At 42.2% G+C, this 25,839-nt stretch overlaps 1 protein-coding gene across 1 annotated transcript in view; it reads left to right on the top strand.

Annotated features, from left to right (window-relative positions):
- Positions 1-25,564, top strand: part of LOC309546893 (uroplakin-3b-like protein 1) — a gene marked incomplete at its 5' end in the record, with an annotated part of 48,598 nt that extends 23,034 nt beyond the window's left edge. Inside the window, 2 exons of the mRNA XM_082246587.1 lie at positions 14,293-14,422; positions 25,373-25,564. Coding sequence (XP_082102713.1) covers positions 14,293-14,422; positions 25,373-25,544 — 302 coding nt within the window. The 3' untranslated portion in view covers positions 25,545-25,564. The remainder of the gene's footprint in view (positions 1-14,292; positions 14,423-25,372) is intronic.
- Between the last annotated feature and the right edge of the window lie 275 nt (positions 25,565-25,839).

Raw genomic sequence — 25,839 nt, 5'->3', positions numbered from 1 at the left:
GTATGGAACAGGCAGCACCCTCAAACCTTCAGAAGTATGAGATGAACCCCAACAACTTGGAAAGGTGGATCTCTCTCACACGTACCAACACAGACTATCCCCCAATTTAACTGATCCCCAAAGGTTTTTGATTAAATAGCGGTATAGAAAATATGATCCAAAAAAAGTGTATGTATATCACACGTACACAACCACACTAGGCCCCAATTACTATTGTTTGTACCCCTAAAAGGCTAGATGAGGAGTAGGGGGAGTATGGAACAGGCAGCACCCTCAAACCTTCAGAAGTATGAGATGAACCCCAACAACTTGGAAAGGTGGATCTCTCTCACACGTACCAACACAGACTATCCCCCAATTTAACTGATCCCCAAAGGTTTTTGATTAAATAGCGGAATAGAAAATATGATCCAAAAAAAGTGTATGTATATCACACGTACACAACCACACTAGGCCCCAATTACTATTGTTTGTACCCCTAAATGGCTAGATGAGGAGTAGGGGGGGTATGGAACAGGCAGCACCCTCAAACCTTCAGAAGTATGAGATGAACCCCAACAACTTGGAAAGGTGGATCTCTCTCACACGTACCAACACAGACTATCCCCCAATTTAACTGATCCCCAAAGGTTTTTGATTAAATAGCGGAATAGAAAATATGATCCAAAAAAAGTGTATGTATATCACACGTACACAACCACACTAGGCCCCAATTACTATTGTTTGTACCCCTAAAAGGCTAGATGAGGAGTAGGGGGGGTATGGAACAGGCAGCACCCTCAAACCTTCAGAAGTATGAGATGAACCCCAACAACTTGGAAAGGTGGATCTCTCTCACACGTACCAACACAGACTATCCCCCAATTTAACTGATCCCCAAAGGTTTTTGATTAAATAGCGGAATAGAAAATATGATCCAAAAAAAGTGTATGTATATCACACGTACACAACCACACTAGGCCCCAATTACTATTGTTTGTACCCCTAAAAGGCTAGGAGTAGGGGGAGTATGGAACAGGCAGCACCCTCAAACCTTCAGAAGTATGAGATGAACCCCAACAACTTGGAAAGGTGGATCTCTCTCACACGTACCAACACAGACTATCCCCCAATTTAACTGATCCCCAAAGGTTTTTGATTAAATAGCGGAATAGAAAATATGATCCAAAAAAAGTGTATGTATATCACACGTACACAACCACACTAGGCCCCAATTACTATTGTTTGTACCCCTAAAAGGCTAGGAGTAGGGGGAGTATGGAACAGGCAGCACCCTCAAACCTTCAGAAGTATGAGATGAACCCCAACAACTTGGAAAGGTGGATCTCTCTCACACGTACCAACACAGACTATCCCCCAATTTAACTGATCCCCAAAGGTTTTTGATTAAATAGCGGAATAGAAAATATGATCCAAAAAAAGTGTATGTATATCACACGTACACAACCACACTAGGCCCCAATTACTATTGTTTGTACCCCTAAAAGGCTAGATGAGGAGTAGGGGGGGTATGGAACAGGCAGCACCCTCAAACCTTCAGAAGTATGAGATGAACCCCAACAACTTGGAAAGGTGGATCTCTCTCACACGTACCAACACAGACTATCCCCCAATTTAACTGATCCCCAAAGGTTTTTGATTAAATAGCGGAATAGAAAATATGATCCAAAAAAAGTGTATGTATATCACACGTACACAACCACACTAGGCCCCAATTACTATTGTTTGTACCCCTAAAAGGCTAGATGAGGAGTAGGGGGGTATGGAACAGGCAGCACCCTCAAACCTTCAGAAGTATGAGATGAACCCCAACAACTTGGAAAGGTGGATCTCTCTCACACGTACCAACACAGACTATCCCCCAATTTAACTGATCCCCAAAGGTTTTTGATTAAATAGCGGAATAGAAAATATGATCCAAAAAAAGTGTATGTATATCACACGTACACAACCACACTAGGCCCCAATTACTATTGTTTGTACCCCTAAAAGGCTAGATGAGGAGTAGGGGGGGTATGGAACAGGCAGCACCCTCAAACCTTCAGAAGTATGAGATGAACCCCAACAACTTGGAAAGGTGGATCTCTCTCACACGTACCAACACAGACTATCCCCCAATTTAACTGATCCCCAAAGGTTTTTGATTAAATAGCGGAATAGAAAATATGATCCAAAAAAAGTGTATGTATATCACACGTACACAACCACACTGGGCCCCAATTACTATTGTTTGTACCCCTAAAAGGCTAGATGAGGAGTAGGGGGAGTATGGAACAGGCAGCACCCTCAAACCTTCAGAAGTATGAGATGAACCCCAACAACTTGGAAAGGTGGATCTCTCTCACACGTACCAACACAGACTATCCCCCAATTTAACTGATCCCCAAAGGTTTTTGATTAAATAGCGGAATAGAAAATATGATCCAAAAAAAGTGTATGTATATCACACGTACACAACCACACTAGGCCCCAATTACTATTGTTTGTACCCCTAAAAGGCTAGATGAGGAGTAGGGGGGGTATGGAACAGGCAGCACCCTCAAACCTTCAGAAGTATGAGATGAACCCCAACAACTTGGAAAGGTGGATCTCTCTCACACGTACCAACACAGACTATCCCCCAATTTAACTGATCCCCAAAGGTTTTTGATTAAATAGCGGAATAGAAAATATGATCCAAAAAAAGTGTATGTATATCACACGTACACAACCACACTAGGCCCCAATTACTATTGTTTGTACCCCTAAAAGGCTAGATGAGGAGTAGGGGGGGTATGGAACAGGCAGCACCCTCAAACCTTCAGAAGTATGAGATGAACCCCAACAACTTGGAAAGGTGGATCTCTCTCACACGTACCAACACAGACTATCCCCCAATTTAACTGATCCCCAAAGGTTTTTGATTAAATAGCGGAATAGAAAATATGATCCAAAAAAAGTGTATGTATATCACACGTACACAACCACACTAGGCCCCAATTACTATTGTTTGTACCCCTAAAAGGCTAGGAGTAGGGGGAGTATGGAACAGGCAGCACCCTCAAACCTTCAGAAGTATGAGATGAACCCCAACAACTTGGAAAGGTGGATCTCTCTCACACGTACCAACACAGACTATCCCCCAATTTAACTGATCCCCAAAGGTTTTTGATTAAATAGCGGAATAGAAAATATGATCCAAAAAAAGTGTATGTATATCACACGTACACAACCACACTAGGCCCCAATTACTATTGTTTGTACCCCTAAAAGGCTAGATGAGGAGTAGGGGGAGTATGGAACAGGCAGCACCCTCAAACCTTCAGAAGTATGAGATGAACCCCAACAACTTGGAAAGGTGGATCTCTCTCACACGTACCAACACAGACTATCCCCCAATTTAACTGATCCCCAAAGGTTTTTGATTAAATAGCGGAATAGAAAATATGATCCAAAAAAAGTGTATGTATATCACACGTACACAACCACACTAGGCCCCAATTATTATTGTTTGTACCCCTAAAAGGCTAGGAGTAGGGGGAGTATGGAACAGGCAGCACCCTCAAACCTTCAGAAGTATGAGATGAACCCCAACAACTTGGAAAGGTGGATCTCTCTCACACGTACCAACACAGACTATCCCCCAATTTAACTGATCCCCAAAGGTTTTTGATTAAATAGCGGAATAGAAAATATGATCCAAAAAAAGTGTATGTATATCACACGTACACAACCACACTAGGCCCCAATTACTATTGTTTGTACCCCTAAAAGGCTAGATGAGGAGTAGGGGGAGTATGGAACAGGCAGCACCCTCAAACCTTCAGAAGTATGAGATGAACCCCAACAACTTGGAAAGGTGGATCTCTCTCACACGTACCAACACAGACTATCCCCCAATTTAACTGATCCCCAAAGGTTTTTGATTAAATAGCGGAATAGAAAATATGATCCAAAAAAAGTGTATGTATATCACACGTACACAACCACACTAGGCCCCAATTACTATTGTTTGTACCCCTAAAAGGCTAGATGAGGAGTAGGGGGGGTATGGAACAGGCAGCACCCTCAAACCTTCAGAAGTATGAGATGAACCCCAACAACTTGGAAAGGTGGATCTCTCTCACACGTACCAACACAGACTATCCCCCAATTTAACTGATCCCCAAAGGTTTTTGATTAAATAGCGGAATAGAAAATATGATCCAAAAAAAGTGTATGTATATCACACGTACACAACCACACTGGGCCCCAATTACTATTGTTTGTACCCCTAAAAGGCTAGATGAGGAGTAGGGGGAGTATGGAACAGGCAGCACCCTCAAACCTTCAGAAGTATGAGATGAACCCCAACAACTTGGAAAGGTGGATCTCTCTCACACGTACCAACACAGACTATCCCCCAATTTAACTGATCCCCAAGAGTTTTTGATTAAATAGCGGAATAGAAAATATGATCCAAAAAAAGTGTATGTATATCACACGTACACAACCACACTAGGCCCCAATTACTATTGTTTGTACCCCTAAAAGGCTAGATGAGGAGTAGGGGGAGTATGGAACAGGCAGCACCCTCAAACCTTCAGAAGTATGAGATGAACCCCAACAACTTGGAAAGGTGGATCTCTCTCACACGTACCAACACAGACTATCCCCCAATTTAACTGATCCCCAAAGGTTTTTGATTAAATAGCGGAATAGAAAATATGATCCAAAAAAAGTGTATGTATATCACACGTACACAACCACACTAGGCCCCAATTACTATTGTTTGTACCCCTAAAAGGCTAGATGAGGAGTAGGGGGAGTATGGAACAGGCAGCACCCTCAAACCTTCAGAAGTATGAGATGAACCCCAACAACTTGGAAAGGTGGATCTCTCTCACACGTACCAACACAGACTATCCCCCAATTTAACTGATCCCCAAAGGTTTTTGATTAAATAGCGGAATAGAAAATATGATCCAAAAAAAGTGTATGTATATCACACGTACACAACCACACTAGGCCCCAATTACTATTGTTTGTACCCCTAAAAGGCTAGATGAGGAGTAGGGGGGGTATGGAACAGGCAGCACCCTCAAACCTTCAGAAGTATGAGATGAACCCCAACAACTTGGAAAGGTGGATCTCTCTCACACGTACCAACACAGACTATCCCCCAATTTAACTGATCCCCAAAGGTTTTTGATTAAATAGCGGAATAGAAAATATGATCCAAAAAAAGTGTATGTATATCACACGTACACAACCACACTAGGCCCCAATTACTATTGTTTGTACCCCTAAAAGGCTAGATGAGGAGTAGGGGGGGTATGGAACAGGCAGCACCCTCAAACCTTCAGAAGTATGAGATGAACCCCAACAACTTGGAAAGGTGGATCTCTCTCACACGTACCAACACAGACTATCCCCCAATTTAACTGATCCCCAAAGGTTTTTGATTAAATAGCGGAATAGAAAATATGATCCAAAAAAAGTGTATGTATATCACACGTACACAACCACACTAGGCCCCAATTACTATTGTTTGTACCCCTAAAAGGCTAGATGAGGAGTAGGGGGGGTATGGAACAGGCAGCACCCTCAAACCTTCAGAAGTATGAGATGAACCCCAACAACTTGGAAAGGTGGATCTCTCTCACACGTACCAACACAGACTATCCCCCAATTTAACTGATCCCCAAAGGTTTTTGATTAAATAGCGGAATAGAAAATATGATCCAAAAAAAGTGTATGTATATCACACGTACACAACCACACTGGGCCCCAATTACTATTGTTTGTACCCCTAAAAGGCTAGATGAGGAGTAGGGGGAGTATGGAACAGGCAGCACCCTCAAACCTTCAGAAGTATGAGATGAACCCCAACAACTTGGAAAGGTGGATCTCTCTCACACGTACCAACACAGACTATCCCCCAATTTAACTGATCCCCAAAGGTTTTTGATTAAATAGCGGAATAGAAAATATGATCCAAAAAAAGTGTATGTATATCACACGTACACAACCACACTAGGCCCCAATTACTATTGTTTGTACCCCTAAAAGGCTAGATGAGGAGTAGGGGGGGTATGGAACAGGCAGCACCCTCAAACCTTCAGAAGTATGAGATGAACCCCAACAACTTGGAAAGGTGGATCTCTCTCACACGTACCAACACAGACTATCCCCCAATTTAACTGATCCCCAAAGGTTTTTGATTAAATAGCGGAATAGAAAATATGATCCAAAAAAAGTGTATGTATATCACACGTACACAACCACACTAGGCCCCAATTACTATTGTTTGTACCCCTAAAAGGCTAGATGAGGAGTAGGGGGGGTATGGAACAGGCAGCACCCTCAAACCTTCAGAAGTATGAGATGAACCCCAACAACTTGGAAAGGTGGATCTCTCTCACACGTACCAACACAGACTATCCCCCAATTTAACTGATCCCCAAAGGTTTTTGATTAAATAGCGGAATAGAAAATATGATCCAAAAAAAGTGTATGTATATCACACGTACACAACCACACTAGGCCCCAATTACTATTGTTTGTACCCCTAAAAGGCTAGATGAGGAGTAGGGGGGGTATGGAACAGGCAGCACCCTCAAACCTTCAGAAGTATGAGATGAACCCCAACAACTTGGAAAGGTGGATCTCTCTCACACGTACCAACACAGACTATCCCCCAATTTAACTGATCCCCAAAGGTTTTTGATTAAATAGCGGAATAGAAAATATGATCCAAAAAAAGTGTATGTATATCACACGTACACAACCACACTAGGCCCCAATTACTATTGTTTGTACCCCTAAAAGGCTAGATGAGGAGTAGGGGGGGTATGGAACAGGCAGCACCCTCAAACCTTCAGAAGTATGAGATGAACCCCAACAACTTGGAAAGGTGGATCTCTCTCACACGTACCAACACAGACTATCCCCCAATTTAACTGATCCCCAAAGGTTTTTGATTAAATAGCGGAATAGAAAATATGATCCAAAAAAAGTGTATGTATATCACACGTACACAACCACACTGGGCCCCAATTACTATTGTTTGTACCCCTAAAAGGCTAGATGAGGAGTAGGGGGAGTATGGAACAGGCAGCACCCTCAAACCTTCAGAAGTATGAGATGAACCCCAACAACTTGGAAAGGTGGATCTCTCTCACACGTACCAACACAGACTATCCCCCAATTTAACTGATCCCCAAAGGTTTTTGATTAAATAGCGGAATAGAAAATATGATCCAAAAAAAGTGTATGTATATCACACGTACACAACCACACTAGGCCCCAATTACTATTGTTTGTACCCCTAAAAGGCTAGATGAGGAGTAGGGGGGGTATGGAACAGGCAGCACCCTCAAACCTTCAGAAGTATGAGATGAACCCCAACAACTTGGAAAGGTGGATCTCTCTCACACGTACCAACACAGACTATCCCCCAATTTAACTGATCCCCAAAGGTTTTTGATTAAATAGCGGAATAGAAAATATGATCCAAAAAAAGTGTATGTATATCACACGTACACAACCACACTAGGCCCCAATTACTATTGTTTGTACCCCTAAAAGGCTAGATGAGGAGTAGGGGGGGTATGGAACAGGCAGCACCCTCAAACCTTCAGAAGTATGAGATGAACCCCAACAACTTGGAAAGGTGGATCTCTCTCACACGTACCAACACAGACTATCCCCCAATTTAACTGATCCCCAAAGGTTTTTGATTAAATAGCGGAATAGAAAATATGATCCAAAAAAAGTGTATGTATATCACACGTACACAACCACACTAGGCCCCAATTACTATTGTTTGTACCCCTAAAAGGCTAGATGAGGAGTAGGGGGGGTATGGAACAGGCAGCACCCTCAAACCTTCAGAAGTATGAGATGAACCCCAACAACTTGGAAAGGTGGATCTCTCTCACACGTACCAACACAGACTATCCCCCAATTTAACTGATCCCCAAAGGTTTTTGATTAAATAGCGGAATAGAAAATATGATCCAAAAAAAGTGTATGTATATCACACGTACACAACCACACTAGGCCCCAATTACTATTGTTTGTACCCCTAAAAGGCTAGATGAGGAGTAGGGGGGGTATGGAACAGGCAGCACCCTCAAACCTTCAGAAGTATGAGATGAACCCCAACAACTTGGAAAGGTGGATCTCTCTCACACGTACCAACACAGACTATCCCCCAATTTAACTGATCCCCAAAGGTTTTTGATTAAATAGCGGAATAGAAAATATGATCCAAAAAAAGTGTATGTATATCACACGTACACAACCACACTGGGCCCCAATTACTATTGTTTGTACCCCTAAAAGGCTAGATGAGGAGTAGGGGGAGTATGGAACAGGCAGCACCCTCAAACCTTCAGAAGTATGAGATGAACCCCAACAACTTGGAAAGGTGGATCTCTCTCACACGTACCAACACAGACTATCCCCCAATTTAACTGATCCCCAAAGGTTTTTGATTAAATAGCGGAATAGAAAATATGATCCAAAAAAAGTGTATGTATATCACACGTACACAACCACACTAGGCCCCAATTACTATTGTTTGTACCCCTAAAAGGCTAGATGAGGAGTAGGGGGGGTATGGAACAGGCAGCACCCTCAAACCTTCAGAAGTATGAGATGAACCCCAACAACTTGGAAAGGTGGATCTCTCTCACACGTACCAACACAGACTATCCCCCAATTTAACTGATCCCCAAAGGTTTTTGATTAAATAGCGGAATAGAAAATATGATCCAAAAAAAGTGTATGTATATCACACGTACACAACCACACTAGGCCCCAATTACTATTGTTTGTACCCCTAAAAGGCTAGATGAGGAGTAGGGGGGGTATGGAACAGGCAGCACCCTCAAACCTTCAGAAGTATGAGATGAACCCCAACAACTTGGAAAGGTGGATCTCTCTCACACGTACCAACACAGACTATCCCCCAATTTAACTGATCCCCAAAGGTTTTTGATTAAATAGCGGAATAGAAAATATGATCCAAAAAAAGTGTATGTATATCACACGTACACAACCACACTAGGCCCCAATTACTATTGTTTGTACCCCTAAAAGGCTAGGAGTAGGGGGAGTATGGAACAGGCAGCACCCTCAAACCTTCAGAAGTATGAGATGAACCCCAACAACTTGGAAAGGTGGATCTCTCTCACACGTACCAACACAGACTATCCCCCAATTTAACTGATCCCCAAAGGTTTTTGATTAAATAGCGGAATAGAAAATATGATCCAAAAAAAGTGTATGTATATCACACGTACACAACCACACTAGGCCCCAATTACTATTGTTTGTACCCCTAAAAGGCTAGATGAGGAGTAGGGGGAGTATGGAACAGGCAGCACCCTCAAATCTTCAGAAGTATGAGATTGTGTTCACTGTACCCCACAAAGATTGAGTTCACTGCACCCCACAATGATTGTGTTCACTGCACCCCACAAAGATTGTGTTCACTGCACCTCACAAAGATTGTGTTCACTGTACCCCCCAAAGATTGTGTTCACTGCACCCCACAAAGATTCTGTTCACTGTACCCCACAAAGATTGTGTTCACTGCACCCTAAAAGGATGTTGTTCACTGCACCCCACAAAGATTGTGTTCACTGCACCCTAAAAGGATGTTGTTCACTGCACCCCAAAAAGATTGTGTTCACTGTACCCCCCCAAAGATTGTGTTCACTGCACCCCACAAAGATTGTGTTCACTGCACCCCAAAAAGATTGTGTTCACTGTACCCCCCAAAGATTGTGTTCACTGCACCCCAAAAAGATTGTGTTCACTGTACCCCCCAAAGATTGTGTTCACTGCACCCCACAAAGATTGTGTTCACTGTACCCCACAAAGATTGTGTTCACTGCACCCCAAAAAGATTGTGTTCACTGTACCCCCCCAAAGATTGTGTTCACTGCACCCCACAAAGATTCTGTTCACTGCACCCCACAAAGGATTTTGTTCACTGCACCCCAAAAAGATTGTGTTCACTGCACCCCAAAAAGGATTTTGATCACTGCACCCCAAAAAGGATGTTGTTCACTGCACCCCAAAAATGATTTTGTTCACTCCACCCCAAAAAGATTGTGTTCACTGCACCCCACAAAGATTGTGTTCACTGCACCCCAAAAAGATTGTGTTCACTGTACCCCCCAAAGATTGTGTTCACTGCACCCCACAAAGATTCTGTTCACTGTACCCCACAAAGATTGTGTTCACTGCACCCCAAAAAGATTGTGTTCACTGCACCCCAAAAAGGATGTTGTTCACTGCACCCCAAAAAGGATGTTGTTCACTCCACCCCAAAAAGATTGTGTTCACTGCACCCCACAAAGATTGTGTTCACTGCACCCCAAAAAGATTGTGTTCACTGCACCCCAAAAATGATTTTGTTCACTGCACCCCAAAAAGGATTTTGTTCACTGCACCCCAAAAAGGATGTTGTTCACTCCACCCCAAAAAGATTGTGTTCACTGCACCCCAAAAAGATTGTGTTCACTGCACCCCACAAAGGTTTTTGTTCACTGCACCCCAAAAAGATTGTGTTCACTGCACCCCAAAAAGGATGTTGTTCACTGCACCCCAAAAAGGATTTTGTTCACTGCACCCCAAAAAGATTGTGTTCACTGCACCCCACAAAGGATTTTGTTCACTGCACCCCACAAAGATTGTGTTCACTGCACACCAAAAAGGATTGTGTTCACTGCACCCCAAAAAGATTTTGTTCACTGCACCCCAAAAAGATTGTGTTCACTGCAGCCCAAAAAGATTGTTTTCACTGCAGCCCAAAAAGATTGTGTTCACTGCAGCCCAAAAAGATTGTGTTCACTGCAGCCCAAAAAGATTGTGTTCACTGCAGCTCACACACAGAAAAATGGATGTGGATCACTGACACCTGCCTATCTCCAATCCCACACCACACAGCAATATCGATTGTAGTTTGTAGAACACAGTTTCCCTAAAATTCAGCAGACTCTGTCCCTAACAGGATTGAGAAGAGATCGTAGATCAGGATTGAGTGCAGATTCACCCCACCCCCCACACAGCAATATCGATTGTAGTTTGTAGAAGACACTGACCCTATAATTCAGCAGACTCTATCCCTAAAATGCCTACAACTCGCCCTGCCTAAACACTCCGACCTGTCCCTCAATTCTATCCGGACACAAATGGTTTTTTCCTGCCTATCTTTCCCTAATCAGCAGCCAGCACGTTGATGTGTGCTCTGTCCCTGATATAAGCAGCATAATGACGCCGCTGCGGCTGCCTCGAACTTATAAAGACTTGGTCACATGCTTCAGACGGCCAATCACAGCTACTAAGACATTTGCAGGCATGGCTGGGATGGCTTAAGGCACACCAGTTAAACGATTGTTGATTGGCTGTTGAAAGCCCGCCATGAAAAGAGCGCCAAAGCATGCAAAACCCGGAAATAAAACGACCGAACACGGATTTTTACCCGAACATACAGTAAAGTGTCCGTGTCCGTGTTCGGGTACAAAAAATCCAATTATTCGGTACGAACACGAATAATACAGTCCGTGTTCGCTCAACACTAGTTGTAAAGCCACTATCATATGATCATACAATCCCCTGTGTTAAATAAGGACATGTGCCGCACTGCACGTGTTTTATAAAAAATATGCCAATATCTATCTTTTTTCAGAGCGCATCCAGACTTACGTGACTGCTCACAGCTCTTCTCTGCTGGGCTGACAGCTACAGTGGGAGGCGCTAAGAACTCCAGACTAAGCTAAGACTGACATCAGCCGGGGAGGAGGGGAAGAGAGGAAGATAAGAGGAGAGAGGCGAGCAGTCATGTGAGCGCCGGGAGGCGCTCTGAAACAGAGTAGATATTGGCATAATTGTTATAAACCACATGCAGTGTGGCACATGCCCTTATTTAACACAGGGGATTGTATGATCAGAACATACAGTAGTTTTATAGCAGCAGTAGGGGAAAGGGCGGGAGCAAAGCGGCACTTGTACGAGCTGACAGGCAGGGATGGGAGGGGGGAGATGGCAGAGGGGAGCTGCGAATGACGGAGGCACGTAAACTGACCACAGTGTCAGTGCTCAGCAGCCATGATAAACCATGGTCAGTTTACTGGGGGGAGGGCAGAACCAGACAGGAACAGTCAGGTATTTTATATGATACAGGGGCCAAATTACACAGCACAAGCACTGTGCTGTTTTTCATGCTTTAAGGGAACAGGATCATTTTTTTTTTTTAGGGTAACAAACACTTTAAGTATTTGCCCTAGCTTTAGAGCTAGACAGGCTACATAAATTCCCTAAAGGGAAAGATCCAGAGAAAAACAACAAGCAATGGCAGTATAACACTTATGATAAAGTTGTGACAATACATAACGACAAAAGACAATGAGGACATGAGCATGGCGAACTCAAAAACATCCCCTTTCAAGCCTTTCGCTATGGCTCTACATGAGTCAGACAGACTGACTGGCTACTCAGACAGTCAGTTACAGAATAAAAGTGAAACAACAGGGTACCAAGTGGCTGGTGGGACTAGGATGAAGCCTTTATTACCTTGCATGTAACTATTTCAGTTGTGATACAAGAGAACAAGAGCAAGCCCCTCAGGCAAATGGGCAACTTAGACCTTAACCTGTGCCCAGATCATGCACACTAAAGTATATACCTATTTGAAACGAATAGTACATGTACTTTAAAACATTTCTCATTAGTTTCTGTATCTACTATAGCATTGTGGAGGAAATTCACTTTCAAAGTTCTCAACATAGGCGTTGAAACTTTAGCTTTTTCCTCTGAGAGCAGATCCTGAGAGGCTTCCAACCATATAAATAAAGCAGATATCTGGTATTTCCAAGCAGTTAGGCTAGGTTTGCATATATGTGGGTCAAGAATGTGTATAACCACACACACTCCCGACCCGCACATAAACATGCTGCTCTTTAGCAGATGTGCACCTGCGTGTGAAACTGCATTTTTAAAAAAGGGTCAGGGACTTCTTTTCCCGTGTTTCTCATGGATACAGCAGTCCATTGAAATGAACAGGCTGCTGTACTCATGACGTGTATGCCCAAACATGCACGCACATATCTGCACCTAGGCTTAGAAACTAAATTAAACCCAACTTTAGGCTACATTCACACATGAGCAGAGTGATTTACAGGTATACATTTTTGGGCATATTTGAGTGCATATATGAGCATTTTAGAAGCCTATTTCAAGTATTTTACGTGTGTATTCAAGCTTCAGGTATTTTTTTTTAGGCTGGGTTCACACTGATGTGGCTGTGGGTTCCTGCCTAGGGTCCAGTGCGTCCCTGTTCAGTGTTTCAGGTGCGGATCAGGTTCGAATATTTGCCTGTATTTGGACCTGAAACTGAGCCAAAGACGCGCAAGACCCTTTTCCAGTGCGCTCCACAGCCAACCTGGAGGTGTATGAACCGGCTCCATTGAAAGCCAGTCACACCCTCCTGTCCTGCGAATTGGATGCGGGGAAACCCGCACCCAATTCACATCAGTGTGAACCCCGCCTTAGCCAATGGAATGCACTAAATAGGAGACAAGTTTTTACAGGCTTTAAAATGCCTAAAAATGTGTGAAAAATGCTTGATTCTATCTTTTCAGACATTCCTATTTGAGTCTATGGGGCCAAAATGTCCAGTTCTGCTTCAAAAGCAATTTTATAGCAACTTGTGTAGCTTTTAGGGCATTAGGCCTCAAGCTGTAGGTGCCTGATCATATGTGACTAGCCACCATTAAACTACATGGGATCTTGAATGTTGAGCATTTTGGAGATTCAAGCTACCAATAGCTCAAGTGTGAATAGGGCCTTAGAGTTTTTGTTGCAGTCTTTGAGGATCTTTGAGAATAATTACCTTCACAATAAAAGCAGCATGAGAGGTCACAAATGTTTTATTTTACAAATTTTTTTACTGCTTGCTAATAATATGTACGTAGTTTAATTTCTAAAATCTGGGCACAAGTTCAGTTTAGAGGGGGCCTGAAAGTAGGCAATGAGGGAAGAGTGGTGCTAAAAAAGAAATTACTCATGTTCTGCATGTACAGAGGTGAGAAAGGGTCTGCATTAGAGATTCAGGTTCATAGGGTTCACGCCCTTTCAAACATAATAGTTAGATAATACTATATTAAATGGAATTTAAGTAACATGTAGGGTGAAAAAAGTAGTCAGTTTACAGTGAAAAAGGGTTTTTCTAAAATATCAGTCGTACAAGTACTGTACCTAAACAAAATAGAATAATATCATATATCCATATATTCTACTTTGTTCCTTTCCCATTAGGAATCAGTCAAAGTATTCTGAATCCATGGCCTCAAGGTCGCAGTGCTGGAATGATTGTACTTGTTGTCATCCTCTCTGTTCTTCTGGCTATTTTGTTGGCATGTCTCATAGCTGCACTTGCTGTGGGCAGGTAAGTACACATTTTTGCTATTCTTTCTTAATATGCCCTAACATGTTAGTTTGCTTTTATGGAAAATCTGTAAAAGTGACCTAACATCCTCACATGGATGGTGCTACCCAATAAGAATCACAGACCCCTTGCAGCGCTGAACGAAGCGGAGAGAAAGCAGTGGGGATTTCAAATCCCGAGACCAGTAAAGAGGCTTGTAGGAACTCTGACAGCTCAGGGTTGCAGGAGGTAAGTACAGCAGGGCCCGGAGAGATGGAGAGGGGGTCTGGTGTTAGGTCACCATTACAGATTTTCTGTAAAGGTAAACTAACCCTTTAACCTAAAATTCCTACTTTATACATATAGAGTTTTCTATTATAGTATTTTTATTCTTTACCAGTGTACCAATAATGTTGTAGTATCCAATCCAACGTTAATAAATATACTCCTAATGATGGAATACTTGCTTTCATTTTTTTTTTCTAAAACAAGTCATTTAGGTGTTCTGTTAGAAAAACAATGATGCAGACAGGCAATAAAAAATGGATATACAGTATAGGATATGGAAGACCAGGCCTTCTTCTTTGGACACTTTTGTTTAGAAGTAAAAATTTGTATTTTTTGCTAGAAAATTAATTGGTATATATACACTATATTACCAAAAGAATTGGGACGCCTGCCTTTACACGCACATGAACTTTAATGGCATTCCAGAATTAGTCTGTAGGGTTCAGTATTGAGTTGCCCCACCCTTTGCATCTTTAACAACTTCAACTCTTCTGGGAAGGCCGTCCACAAGGTTTAGGAATGTGTCTATGGTAATGTTTGACCATTCTTCCAGAAGCGCATTGGTGAGATCAGACACTGATGTAGATGAGAAGGCCTGGCTTGCAGTCTCCGCTCTAATTCATTCCAAAGGTGTTCTATTGAAATGAGGTCAGGAGTGCAAGCCAGTTAACTTCCTCCACTCCAGACTCACTTATCCATGTCTTTATGGACCTTGTTTTGTGCACTGGTGCGCAGTCATGTTGGAACAGGAAGGGGCCATCCCCAAACGGTTCCCACAAAGTTAGGAGCATGAAATTGTCCAAAATGTCTTGGTATGCTGACGCCTTAAGAGTTCCCTTCACTGAAACTAAGGGACCAAGCCCAACCCCTGAAAAACAACCACACACCATAATCCCCCCCCTCCACCAAATGATTTGTACCAGTGCACAAAGCAAGGTCCTGAGTCCTGACCTCAACCTGATAGAACACCTTTGGGATGAATTAGAGCGGAGACTGTGAGCCAGGCCTTTCCGTCCAACATCAGTGCCTGACCTCACAAATGTGCTTCTGGAAGAATGACCAAACATTGCTGCTATATTAGTACTCGTGTCGCAGGTGCTATTCCGGATTTTTTTTGTGGTGCAGCAGCACTAATAATATTTAGGGCATAATTGCTGTCCCCCTTCTGCGTCACAGGTGCTAGTCCTTCTGCGTCAGCAGTGTGGTTTTTTTTTCGTGGCACAGCAGCACTAATAATATTTAGGGCATAATTGCTGTCCCCCCTTCTGCATTGCAGGTGATATTCCTTCTGCTTAAGCAGTGTGTGTGTGTTTTTTTTTTGTTTGTGGCACAGCAGCACTAATATTATTTAGGGCATAATTGCTGTCCCCCCTTCTGCGTCGCAGGTGCCATTCCTTCTGCATCAGCAGGGGTTTTCTTTTTTTTGTGTGGCGCAGCAGCACTAATATTATTCAGGGCATAATTGCTGCCCCCCCCCTTCTGTTTTACAGGTGCTATTCCTTCTGCAACAGTAGGGGTAAAAAACTATAATAAAACAGTTTATAGTGCACCAAGCACAAAAGTATTGCACCCAAGCACCATATTCCCTTCCCACACTCTATAATAAAAAGTTATAAAAATCCCCCCCAAATAATAAAAAAATAATTATAAAATGGTGTACAGTGCACCAAGCACAAAGTATTACACCCAAGCACCATATTTTCATCCCACATTCTATAATAAAAAGGTATAAACCCCCCCCCAAAAAAAATCCCCATCATGTCTGAAAGGCCAATAAGGAGAGGCAGATGCTCACAGGCCACTAAAGAAGGGCAAGCAGCCTCTGTGTCCACAGTGAAAAGTGGTGGTCGTGGACATGGTGCATCCTCTGCAGGCGGGGCACTCTGGTCTTTTTTTTTTCCGATGCTGGCCATGTTATTTAGCCACAACATGCAGAAGAGATGGTGGAGTGGATAACTAAGCCGTCCATCCTCCCAGGATCATACCAGTTTGCCTTCCATCGCAGCTGCCAAAGCAGCCTATTCTATAGGCTCCTTATCCACAGCTACTACTTCCGTAGCCCCGCCATCATGCAATCATTCGATCACAGTGTCAGTTATATGATGCTGGGGGATGCGCAGCAATTTGAATGCTCCGATGTTGGTTCCCAGGTTGAGGAAGGGAATAACATGAACCTAGAGAGAGGGGGGTGACAATGACAGACAAGAAACTGGCAGTCATGTTCCCCCAGCTACAGTATACTTCCAAGTGTGCTCCAGTGACGAGGAGGGAGGGGATGATGAGGTCACTGACTGTTCTTGGGTTCCTGAAAGAATAGAGGCGGAAAAAGTGGGGAGGAGGAGGCACAACTCAAACGTGGCAGGATGTCCTGCGGGGCCGGCTTAAGGGCAGCCACCCTATTGCTTCACAGCACAGAGCTCCACAGGTGCAGGGCGCTGCTAACTCCCCGCTGACTTCCAAAAGTTCATTGGTGTGGGCTTTTTGCAACACATGTGCAGCAGACCACAGCGTTGCTGTTTGCAATCTCTGTCTGAAGCGGATCATGTGTGGCCAGAACACCAGCCGCTTGGGCACCACATGCTTGACAAAACATATGATGACCTGCCATGCAGTCTGTTGGCAACAGCAGCTGAAAGATCCACATCATAAAAAAATGCAGACTTCTCCTTGCTCCTCATCTGTTATCTCTACCCCTACTATACCCCAAGTCTTCTCAAAAACCTGAACTGAGAGGGATGATGATATAGCAATGGAAGCCACAGGTACTTGCATCCAATCTGCTAGCAGTACACCACCTGTTGATTTGACTAGCAGGCAAATTTCGCTACCCCAGTTGAACATTAAGGAGACCCTCCAGGCACAATATTTGAAGATATTTTTCATTCTTATTGTTTCACTTTAGGTATCATTAAAATTACTGCTCCTTTAAAAGTGATAATTTTAAAAACATTTTTTTGCATTGATGCATGTCCCCCAGGGCAGTACCTAGGTGCCCATACACTTGTTATGGCAATAACTTGCATTTAAGCCTTTAAAATTAGGAATTTTTATTTTTCATGTTCGTGTCCCATAGACTTTAATAGAGTTCACATGTCCGCTAGAACTTTTTCCTTAATCATTAGTAATGATTAAGCACACAGTTAGTGTGTGAAACGCGTCTACCTTGTCACGATTGTCATATTTGGATGTCCAGTCAACAAATCTGGATTTTGACTCAACCTGGAGTGCTGCCAATTCCTTTTCCTTTATCGAGTTTTCACGGAGGCGAGCCGGGGCATGCACCGGTGTGAGTCACCAGGCAATTACACCACCTTGAGCAGTGAGTTCTTGTCTTTTCAAGAACTTTTTCCTTGTTCGAGATGTTCTGGTGTGAACCGAACAGGGGGGTGTTCGGCCAATCACTACTCGTAATTTCTGTCTTTACTATAACAGAGCTTCAGCTAGTACCATCCTTAGTTTCGACCTGCTGTGAAACATTGAAGAAACATAGAAACATAGAATGTGTCGGCAGATAAGAACCATTTGGCCCACCTAGTCTGCCCAATATATCTGAATCCTATGAATAGTCCCTGGCCCTATCTTATATGAAGGATAGCCTTATGCCTATCCCATGCATGCTTAAACTCCTTCACTGTATTTGCAGCTACCACTTCTGCAGGAAGGTTATTCCATGCATCCACTACTCTCTCAGTAAAGTAATACTTCCTCATATTACTTTTAAACCTTTGCCCCTCTAGTTTAAAACAGTGTCCTCTTGTGGTAGTTTTTCTTCTTTTAAATATGCTCTCCTCCTTTACCGAGTTGATTCCCTTTATGTATTTAAAAGTTTCTATCATATCCCCTCTGTCTCTTCTTTCTTCCAAGCTATACATGTTAAGGTCCTTTAACCTTTTCTGGTAAGTTTTTTCCTGCAATCCATGTACTAGTTTAGTAGCTCTTCTCTGAACTCTCTCTAGAGTATCTATATCCTTCTGGAGATATGGCCTCCAGTACTGCGCACAATACTCCAAGTGAGGTCTCACCAGTGTTCTGTACAGCGGCATAAGCACTTCTCTCTTTCTACTGCTTATACCTCTCCCTATACATCCAAGCATTCTGCTGGCATTTCGTGCTGCTCTATTACATTGTCCTCCCACCTTTAAGTCTTCTGAAATAATTACTCCTAAATCCCTTTCCTCAGATACTGAGGTCAGGACTGTGTCAAATATTCTATATTCTGCCCTTGGGTTTTTACGCCCCAGGTGCATTATCTTGCACTTATCCACATTAAATTTCAGTTACCAGAGTTCTGACCATTCTTCTAGTTTTCCTAAATCCTTTTCCATTTGGCGTTTCCCTCCAGGAACATCAACCCTGTTACATATCTTTGTGTCATCAGCAAAAAGACAAACCTTACCATCGAGGCCTTTTGCAATATCACTTATGAAGATATTAAACAAAATTGGTCCCAGTACAGATCCCTGAGGTACCCCACTGGTAACATGACCTTGTTCTGAATGTTCTCCATTGACTACAACCCTCTGTTGTCTGTCACTCAGCCACTGCCTAATCCACTCAACAATATGGGAGTCCATGCTCAATGACTGTAGCTTATTGATAAGTCTTCTATGTGGGACAGTGTCAAAAGCCTTACTAAAATCTAGATATGCAATGTCTACTGCACCTCCACCGTCTATTATTTTAGTCACCCAGTTAAAAAAATCTATAAGATTTGTTTGACATGATCTCCCTGAAGTAAACCCATGTTGTTTTTCATCTTGCAATCCATGGGATTTAAGATGTTCCACAATTCTATCCTTTAATAGGGTTTCCATTAATTTGCCTACTATTGATGTCAGACTCACTGGTCTATAGTTGCTCGATTCCTCCCTACTACCTTTCTTGTGAATGGGCACGACATTTGCCAATTTCCAATCTTCCGGGACGACTCCTGTTACTAATGATTGGTTAAATAAATCTGTTAATGGTTTTGCCAGCTCACCACTAAGCTCTTTTAATAATTTTGGGTGTATCTCATCAGGACCCTGTGACTTATTTGTCTTCACTTTAGACAGCAATCTTAGAACGTCTTCCTCTGTAAAGACACATGCATCAAACGATTCATTAGTCATCCTTTCAAGTGGAGGTCCTTTTCCTTCTTTTTCTTCTGTAAAAACTGAACAGAAGTATTCATTAAGGCAGTCGGCTAGCCCTTTATTCTCTTCTACATACCTTCCGTCCTTTGTTTTAGTTATTCCTTGTTTTAATTTCCTTTTTTCATTTATATATCTGAAGAATGTCTTATCCCCCTTTTTCATAGACTGAGCTAGTTTTTCTTCTGCCTGCGCTTTAGAAGTTCTTATAACTTGCTTGGCCTCTTTCTGCCTAATCTTGTAGATTTCCTTATCTTCATTGCTCTGGGTTTTTTTATAATTACAAAATGCTAGCTTTTTATTTTTAATGATTTGGGCCACTTCTGCTGAGTACCACAGTGGTCTATGCCTTTTTTTGCTTTTACTGACAAGTCTAATGCAATTTTCTGTTGCCTTCAATAATGCACCTTTTAAGTAGTCCCATTTCTCCTGGACTCCATGTAATCCGTTCCAGTCTGATAAGGACTCATTTATGACTAATTTCATTTTTGAAAAGTCTGTTTTTCTAAAATCTAAAACTTTTGTTTTTGTGTGGTGTGACTCTTTCACAGTTCTTATATTAAACCACACTGACTGGTGATCACTAGATCCCAAGGTTTCGCCTACAATGACATCATATACCAAATCCCCATTTGTGAATACCAAATCCGAAATGGCCTCCCTCCGAGTTGGCTCCTCAACCACTTGTTGCAGTGACAACCCCAGTAGGGAATTTAGAATATCTGTACTCCTGGTAGAACTTGCTATTTTGGTTTTCCAGTTTATATCTGGAAGATTGAAATCTCCCATAATGATAACTTCTCCTTTCATTGTCATTTTAGCAATTTCTTCAACTAGTAGATCATCTAGTTCTTTAACTTGACCAGGTGGTCTATATATCACACCTACACGAGTTACTGCATGATTAGCAAACTGCAACGTATCTCAAACTGACTCTATGTTGGCCTCACCAACTTGTATTAGGTTAGATTTAATGCTATCTTTCACATACAAGGCCACTCCTCCTTTCTTGCCTTCTCTGTCTCTTCTGTATAAAGAGTATCCTGGTATGGTTATGTCCCAGTCATTTCTTTCATTAAACCATGTCTCCGTAACAGCCACTAAATCTACATTCTCAGATGCCATTATTGACCCAAGTTCATTGATTTTTTTACCTAAACTGCGAGCATTTGTAGACAGGACTCTGAGCTTATCATTTCTTAACCTCTGTGCTTCTGACCTGTTCTGGCATTGTTTCGGGGGGCAATTGGACTCTTGTATTTTCACTCTTTTGCCCCCCCCCTTCCTAGTTTAAATACTCTTTCGCAAATTCTTGGAGTTGTTCACTAAGTACATTTGTTCCTTTGAGAGAAAGATGCAAACCATCTTTTTTGTACAGTTCCTTTCTATTCCAAGTAGAGCTATCATGAGAAACAAAGCCAAATCCTTGCTCTTGACACCATTTACTAAGCCATATGTTGAACTCCTTTATGCGCCTCTGCCTATCATTCTGAACATTATGCACAGGCAGAACTTCAGAAAATGAAATGGTGGATGCAAAATCCTGTATGTCATTTCCAAGTGTGATAAAAGATTTTTTCACCTCTGACACTTCATTGCAAGCCAGGTCATTTGTCCCTAGATGGACAAGAACATCCACGTCCCCTTCCTGCTTTGCTTGCTTAACAATATTAATAATACGTCTTCTATCTCGCCTAGCAGTAGCACCAGGGAGACATCTCACAAAACCATTTTCTTTAAGCTCCACACTTCTTATGATTGAATCACCCAGCAACAGCTGCTTCCTTTGATACTTCACTTTATCTTTTTTGTCCTTGGCTGCAGTCTTGCATACATTAGACATAGGAGTCGATGGTTTCTCACCCTCTGTGCTTGAGTCCATATCCATGTTGTCCTTACATTCTGAGAGTGCTGCAAATGAATTTTGGAGAACCACCGACTGTGGGACTTGTCTTCTATCCACCACTCTAAGTCTTCCAGAACCTACAGTAACCCATCTGCCCTTTCCGGGGGTCCTCTGTGGCAGTGGCATTGCAGCAGTCCCAGCTGGAGTTTGTTTAACAGATAATTTAAATATCTCTGATTTCAAAAATGCAATTTCCTGCTGTAGTAAGGAGAATTGCCTACAGATCTGACAGCATCCGAATCTCCAAAGAGTGGAACATGAAATAAATGCACAACAATTCCTGCACTGAACCAAGTCTGCCATTTTAAAGAGGAGAAAAAAAAATGTAAATTTAAGTCAAACAAATCTTACCTTTTTTTTTCCTTTTCCACCTTCCAGCCTACCTCCTGACTATCACCTGCAATATCTCTTCACTGTACTTAAAATGTTGTACTTGAATGGAGTACTTGCAGCTAATGAATTAGGCCAGCTAATGAGTATGTCTCTCTATATACACTCACTCCTTCACAGCTCCTTCCTAGCAACAATTGTAACACCTTAATGGGCTAGTCTCATTAGCAAATGCAAATAGCAAACACCTGACCAAATTCCTTTCCCCTTCTCAAGCAATAGCCAGCAAAAAAACACAGATGAGTCAGTTGCAAACTCCAAGCCAATCTCTTGCAGTATCTCTTCAATCTCTTCAGTTTCCTGCAATATCTCTTCGCTGTACTTCAAATGTTGTACTTGAATGGAGTACTTGCAGCTAATGAATTAGGCCAGCTAATGAGTATGTCTCTATATATACGCTCACTCCTTCACAGCTCCTCCTCCAGCAACAATTGTAACACCTTAATGGGCTAGTCTCATTAGCAAATGCAAATAGCAAACACCTGACCAAATTCCTTTCCCCTTCATAAGCAATAGCCAGCAAAAAACACAGATGAGTCAGTTGCAAACTCCAAGCCAATCTCTTGCAGTATCTCTTCAATCTCTTCAGTTTCCTGCAATATCTCTTCACTGTACTTAAATGTTGTACTTGAATGGTGTACTTGCAGCTAATGAATTAGGCCAGCTAATGAGTATGTCTCTCTATATACACTCACTCCTTCACAGCTCCTTCCCCAGCAACAATTGTAACACCTTAATGGGCTAGTCTCATTAGCAAATGCAAATAGCAAACACCTGACCAAATTCCTTTCCCCTTCTCAAGCAATAGCCAGCAAAAAAACACAGATGAGTCAGTTGCAAACTTCAAGCCAATCTCTTGCAGTATCTCTTCAATCTCTTCAGTTTCCTGCAATATCTCTTCGCTGTACTTCAAATGTTGTACTTGAATGGAGTACTTGCAGCTAATGAATTAGGCCAGCTAATGAGTATGTCTCTATATATACGCTCACTCCTTCACAGCTCCTCCCCCAGCAACAATTGTAACACCTTAATGGACTAGTCTCATTAGCAAATGCAAATAGCAAACACCTGACCAAATTCCTTTCCCCTTCATAAGCAATAGCCAGCAAAAAACACAGATGAGTCAGTTGCAAACTCCAAGCCAATCTCTTGCAGTATCTCTTCAATCTCTTCAGTTTCCTGCAATATCTCTTCACTGTACTTAAAATGTTGTACTTGAATGGTGTACTTGCAGCTAATGAATTAGGCCAGCTAATTAGTATTTCTCTATATATACACACTCCTTCACAGCTCCTCCCCCAGCAACAATTGTAACACCTTAATGGGCTAGTCTCATTAGCAAATGCAAATAGCAAACACCTGACCAAATTCCTTTCCCCTTCTCAAGCAATAGCCAGCAAAAAAACACAGATGAGTCAGTTGCAAACTCCAAGCCAATCTCTTGCAGTATCTCTTCAATCTCTTCAGTTTCCTGCAATATCTCTTCACTGTACTTAAAATGTTGTACTTGAATGGAGACCAGACAATTGTTCATCTGATTTTCTTTTAGTGTTTACCAGGCTTTAGATGAGGATTAGATCACATTTTATTGCAAATTGCTGCAGAAAACCTGTTAATTCAAAGGATTTACATACTTTTTCTTGACAATATATACCAGTACTCAGATGTGGTGGCTGCACTTGGGTTTTTTTCAAGATTTTGTTCCTGTTGTTCTTACCAGTGTCCAAAAGCGACTACACTTACTGATTGCATTGTATCATTGGAGGTGTCGTTTTTTTCATCCAAGGACAAGAAGTGTTTGAAGTCTACAGAACATTTACTTGTCTTCTCTTCTTCACAGAGAGGGGGGGTTCTGTAGTTCATTGGGAGCTGGAAACAATGTATCCAATAACAGTGCTGCACAGGAAGAGAACAGAAAGTTATCAGCTCAAAATATTTTTTCGCAGGGATAATTTTTTTTTTTTGCACATTTAAGACAGATATAACAAAACTATTTACAATGGTATAGGTAACATGCAAAAAAGTAGCAAAGAAGAGCAGCTCATTGTTGGACTTACATGCATTCCTTATGATCTGCCTACAATAAACTGATCAGATCTGGTTGGTTGCTGGGGGTTACTGTTTTTTGTACACTGGCACTGGACTTTGCACTGCTTTATTGAACAAGCCTGTGATTAGTGATGGCATCATATACATTTTTAGAGTAGATTTGAATATGTGCAGGTTGCGCCATCCTACTGAACCGGCCTGAGATTCGAACCGCGTATGGACCGGCTAACTGTACCAAGTTGATCAATCGATCAACTTGGGTACAACCAGCATGCCGGGTTTTTCCTGCTAGTATTGTTAGCGGCTGCTATAGCCACTAGAAAAATTCACTATCTTTTTCTGGCGGGGACGACTTCCCCCACCCTCCCCTGCCCCCCTCGTCGAGAGAAGACAATGGGCAAGCACTAGGGATTTCTGCATCAACACTGTCTGTGTTGATGGGGGAATCAAGCAAATTTATTTCCTGCAACCTGTGGTTGCATTATTGCTGCAACGTACACCATTAGGGCACTATTACTTTCTCTAACACCAACAATTGGGCATAATTCCCTCCACTGACAACAACAATGGGGCACTATTCCTCCCACTGACACAAACTATTTCTCCCCCTATTACCAAAGATCGGGCATTGTTTACTTCCACAGGCTCCCGTCTAAAGTCTTTCTTTAAAACATTTGGAGACCCCTGAACTAACAAGTAACAGATCATTACTGGGCCTTCCTGATGTTATTAAAGAAAACTAGATTGCCTTTTTATACAAATCTGGAAGTTGATGCGCTTGCTCCTCCGCAGACTCCCCTTGTCTTGCTGTTGTGACAGATCTCATTAATTGGTGTGGTGCTGTGCAGGAGAATGGCAGGAGCAAGGTTAAGCCTTGACTTCTTAAATTAAGTAAAAATGTGCATAATAGAGAGCTCTGCGTGTTGGAGCTCCAGGAATGCTCAAATTTAGAATATAGCATATTGTATGCTTATTGTCAAGTTTAGAATCTGAACGAGTAAAATTGCTCCAAAAAAATCTGGAATCCTATACATATTATTATTATTATTATTATTACATAGCAGGTCTTTCTACAAAATACTGATTTGCTTGTGTATTTTACCAGTTTGGATGTTATTCTAGAGGTTTGTGATCATTTTTGCAGCATTGGTCATTATTTTCTGCTTTGTTTTTTCTAACATTTTTCACGTATACTTTTATTTATAGCAAAGACATCTGCTGGTGTCACAAAATCGACAATGAAGGATTCTTGGTGAAAGATGAGGTGGACATGGGTGAATACGTATTCAATACCACATACGTTCCACATAATCTGTACATGACCCATTCAAAACGACAATCAACAAGACCAAGCACAGTGTATACAGTGTTTAAGTGACCTAGTGGACCTTTGTGCTCTCATATGTAACATCTTATAAAGATACATAAAAATTTTAATGTTGCATCTTAAAATCTTTAGCAAGAATATTAGGGAAGCTAATATACATATAAAATACATAGGGAAGCTGCGGACCCGTTCTAATAGGAGCGACACAAGTCGCTCCGACCTAGAAAAAAGGGTCCGGAGCTTCTTTGGGGCGACCAGGAGGCGACCGCCATAGACTTCAATGTTATGAAGTCCGTGGCGGCCGCTCCGAGGTCGCGGCGCGCTGCTCGCACCGCGATCTCGGTGG

The sequence above is a fragment of the Pelophylax lessonae genome, assembly GCF_965119305.1.
Source record: "Pelophylax lessonae genome assembly, chromosome: 2".
NCBI lineage: Eukaryota > Metazoa > Chordata > Amphibia > Anura > Ranidae > Pelophylax > Pelophylax lessonae.
The sequence above is the reverse complement of the archived record's forward strand: the minus strand, read 5'-3'. Positions and strand labels throughout refer to the sequence as shown.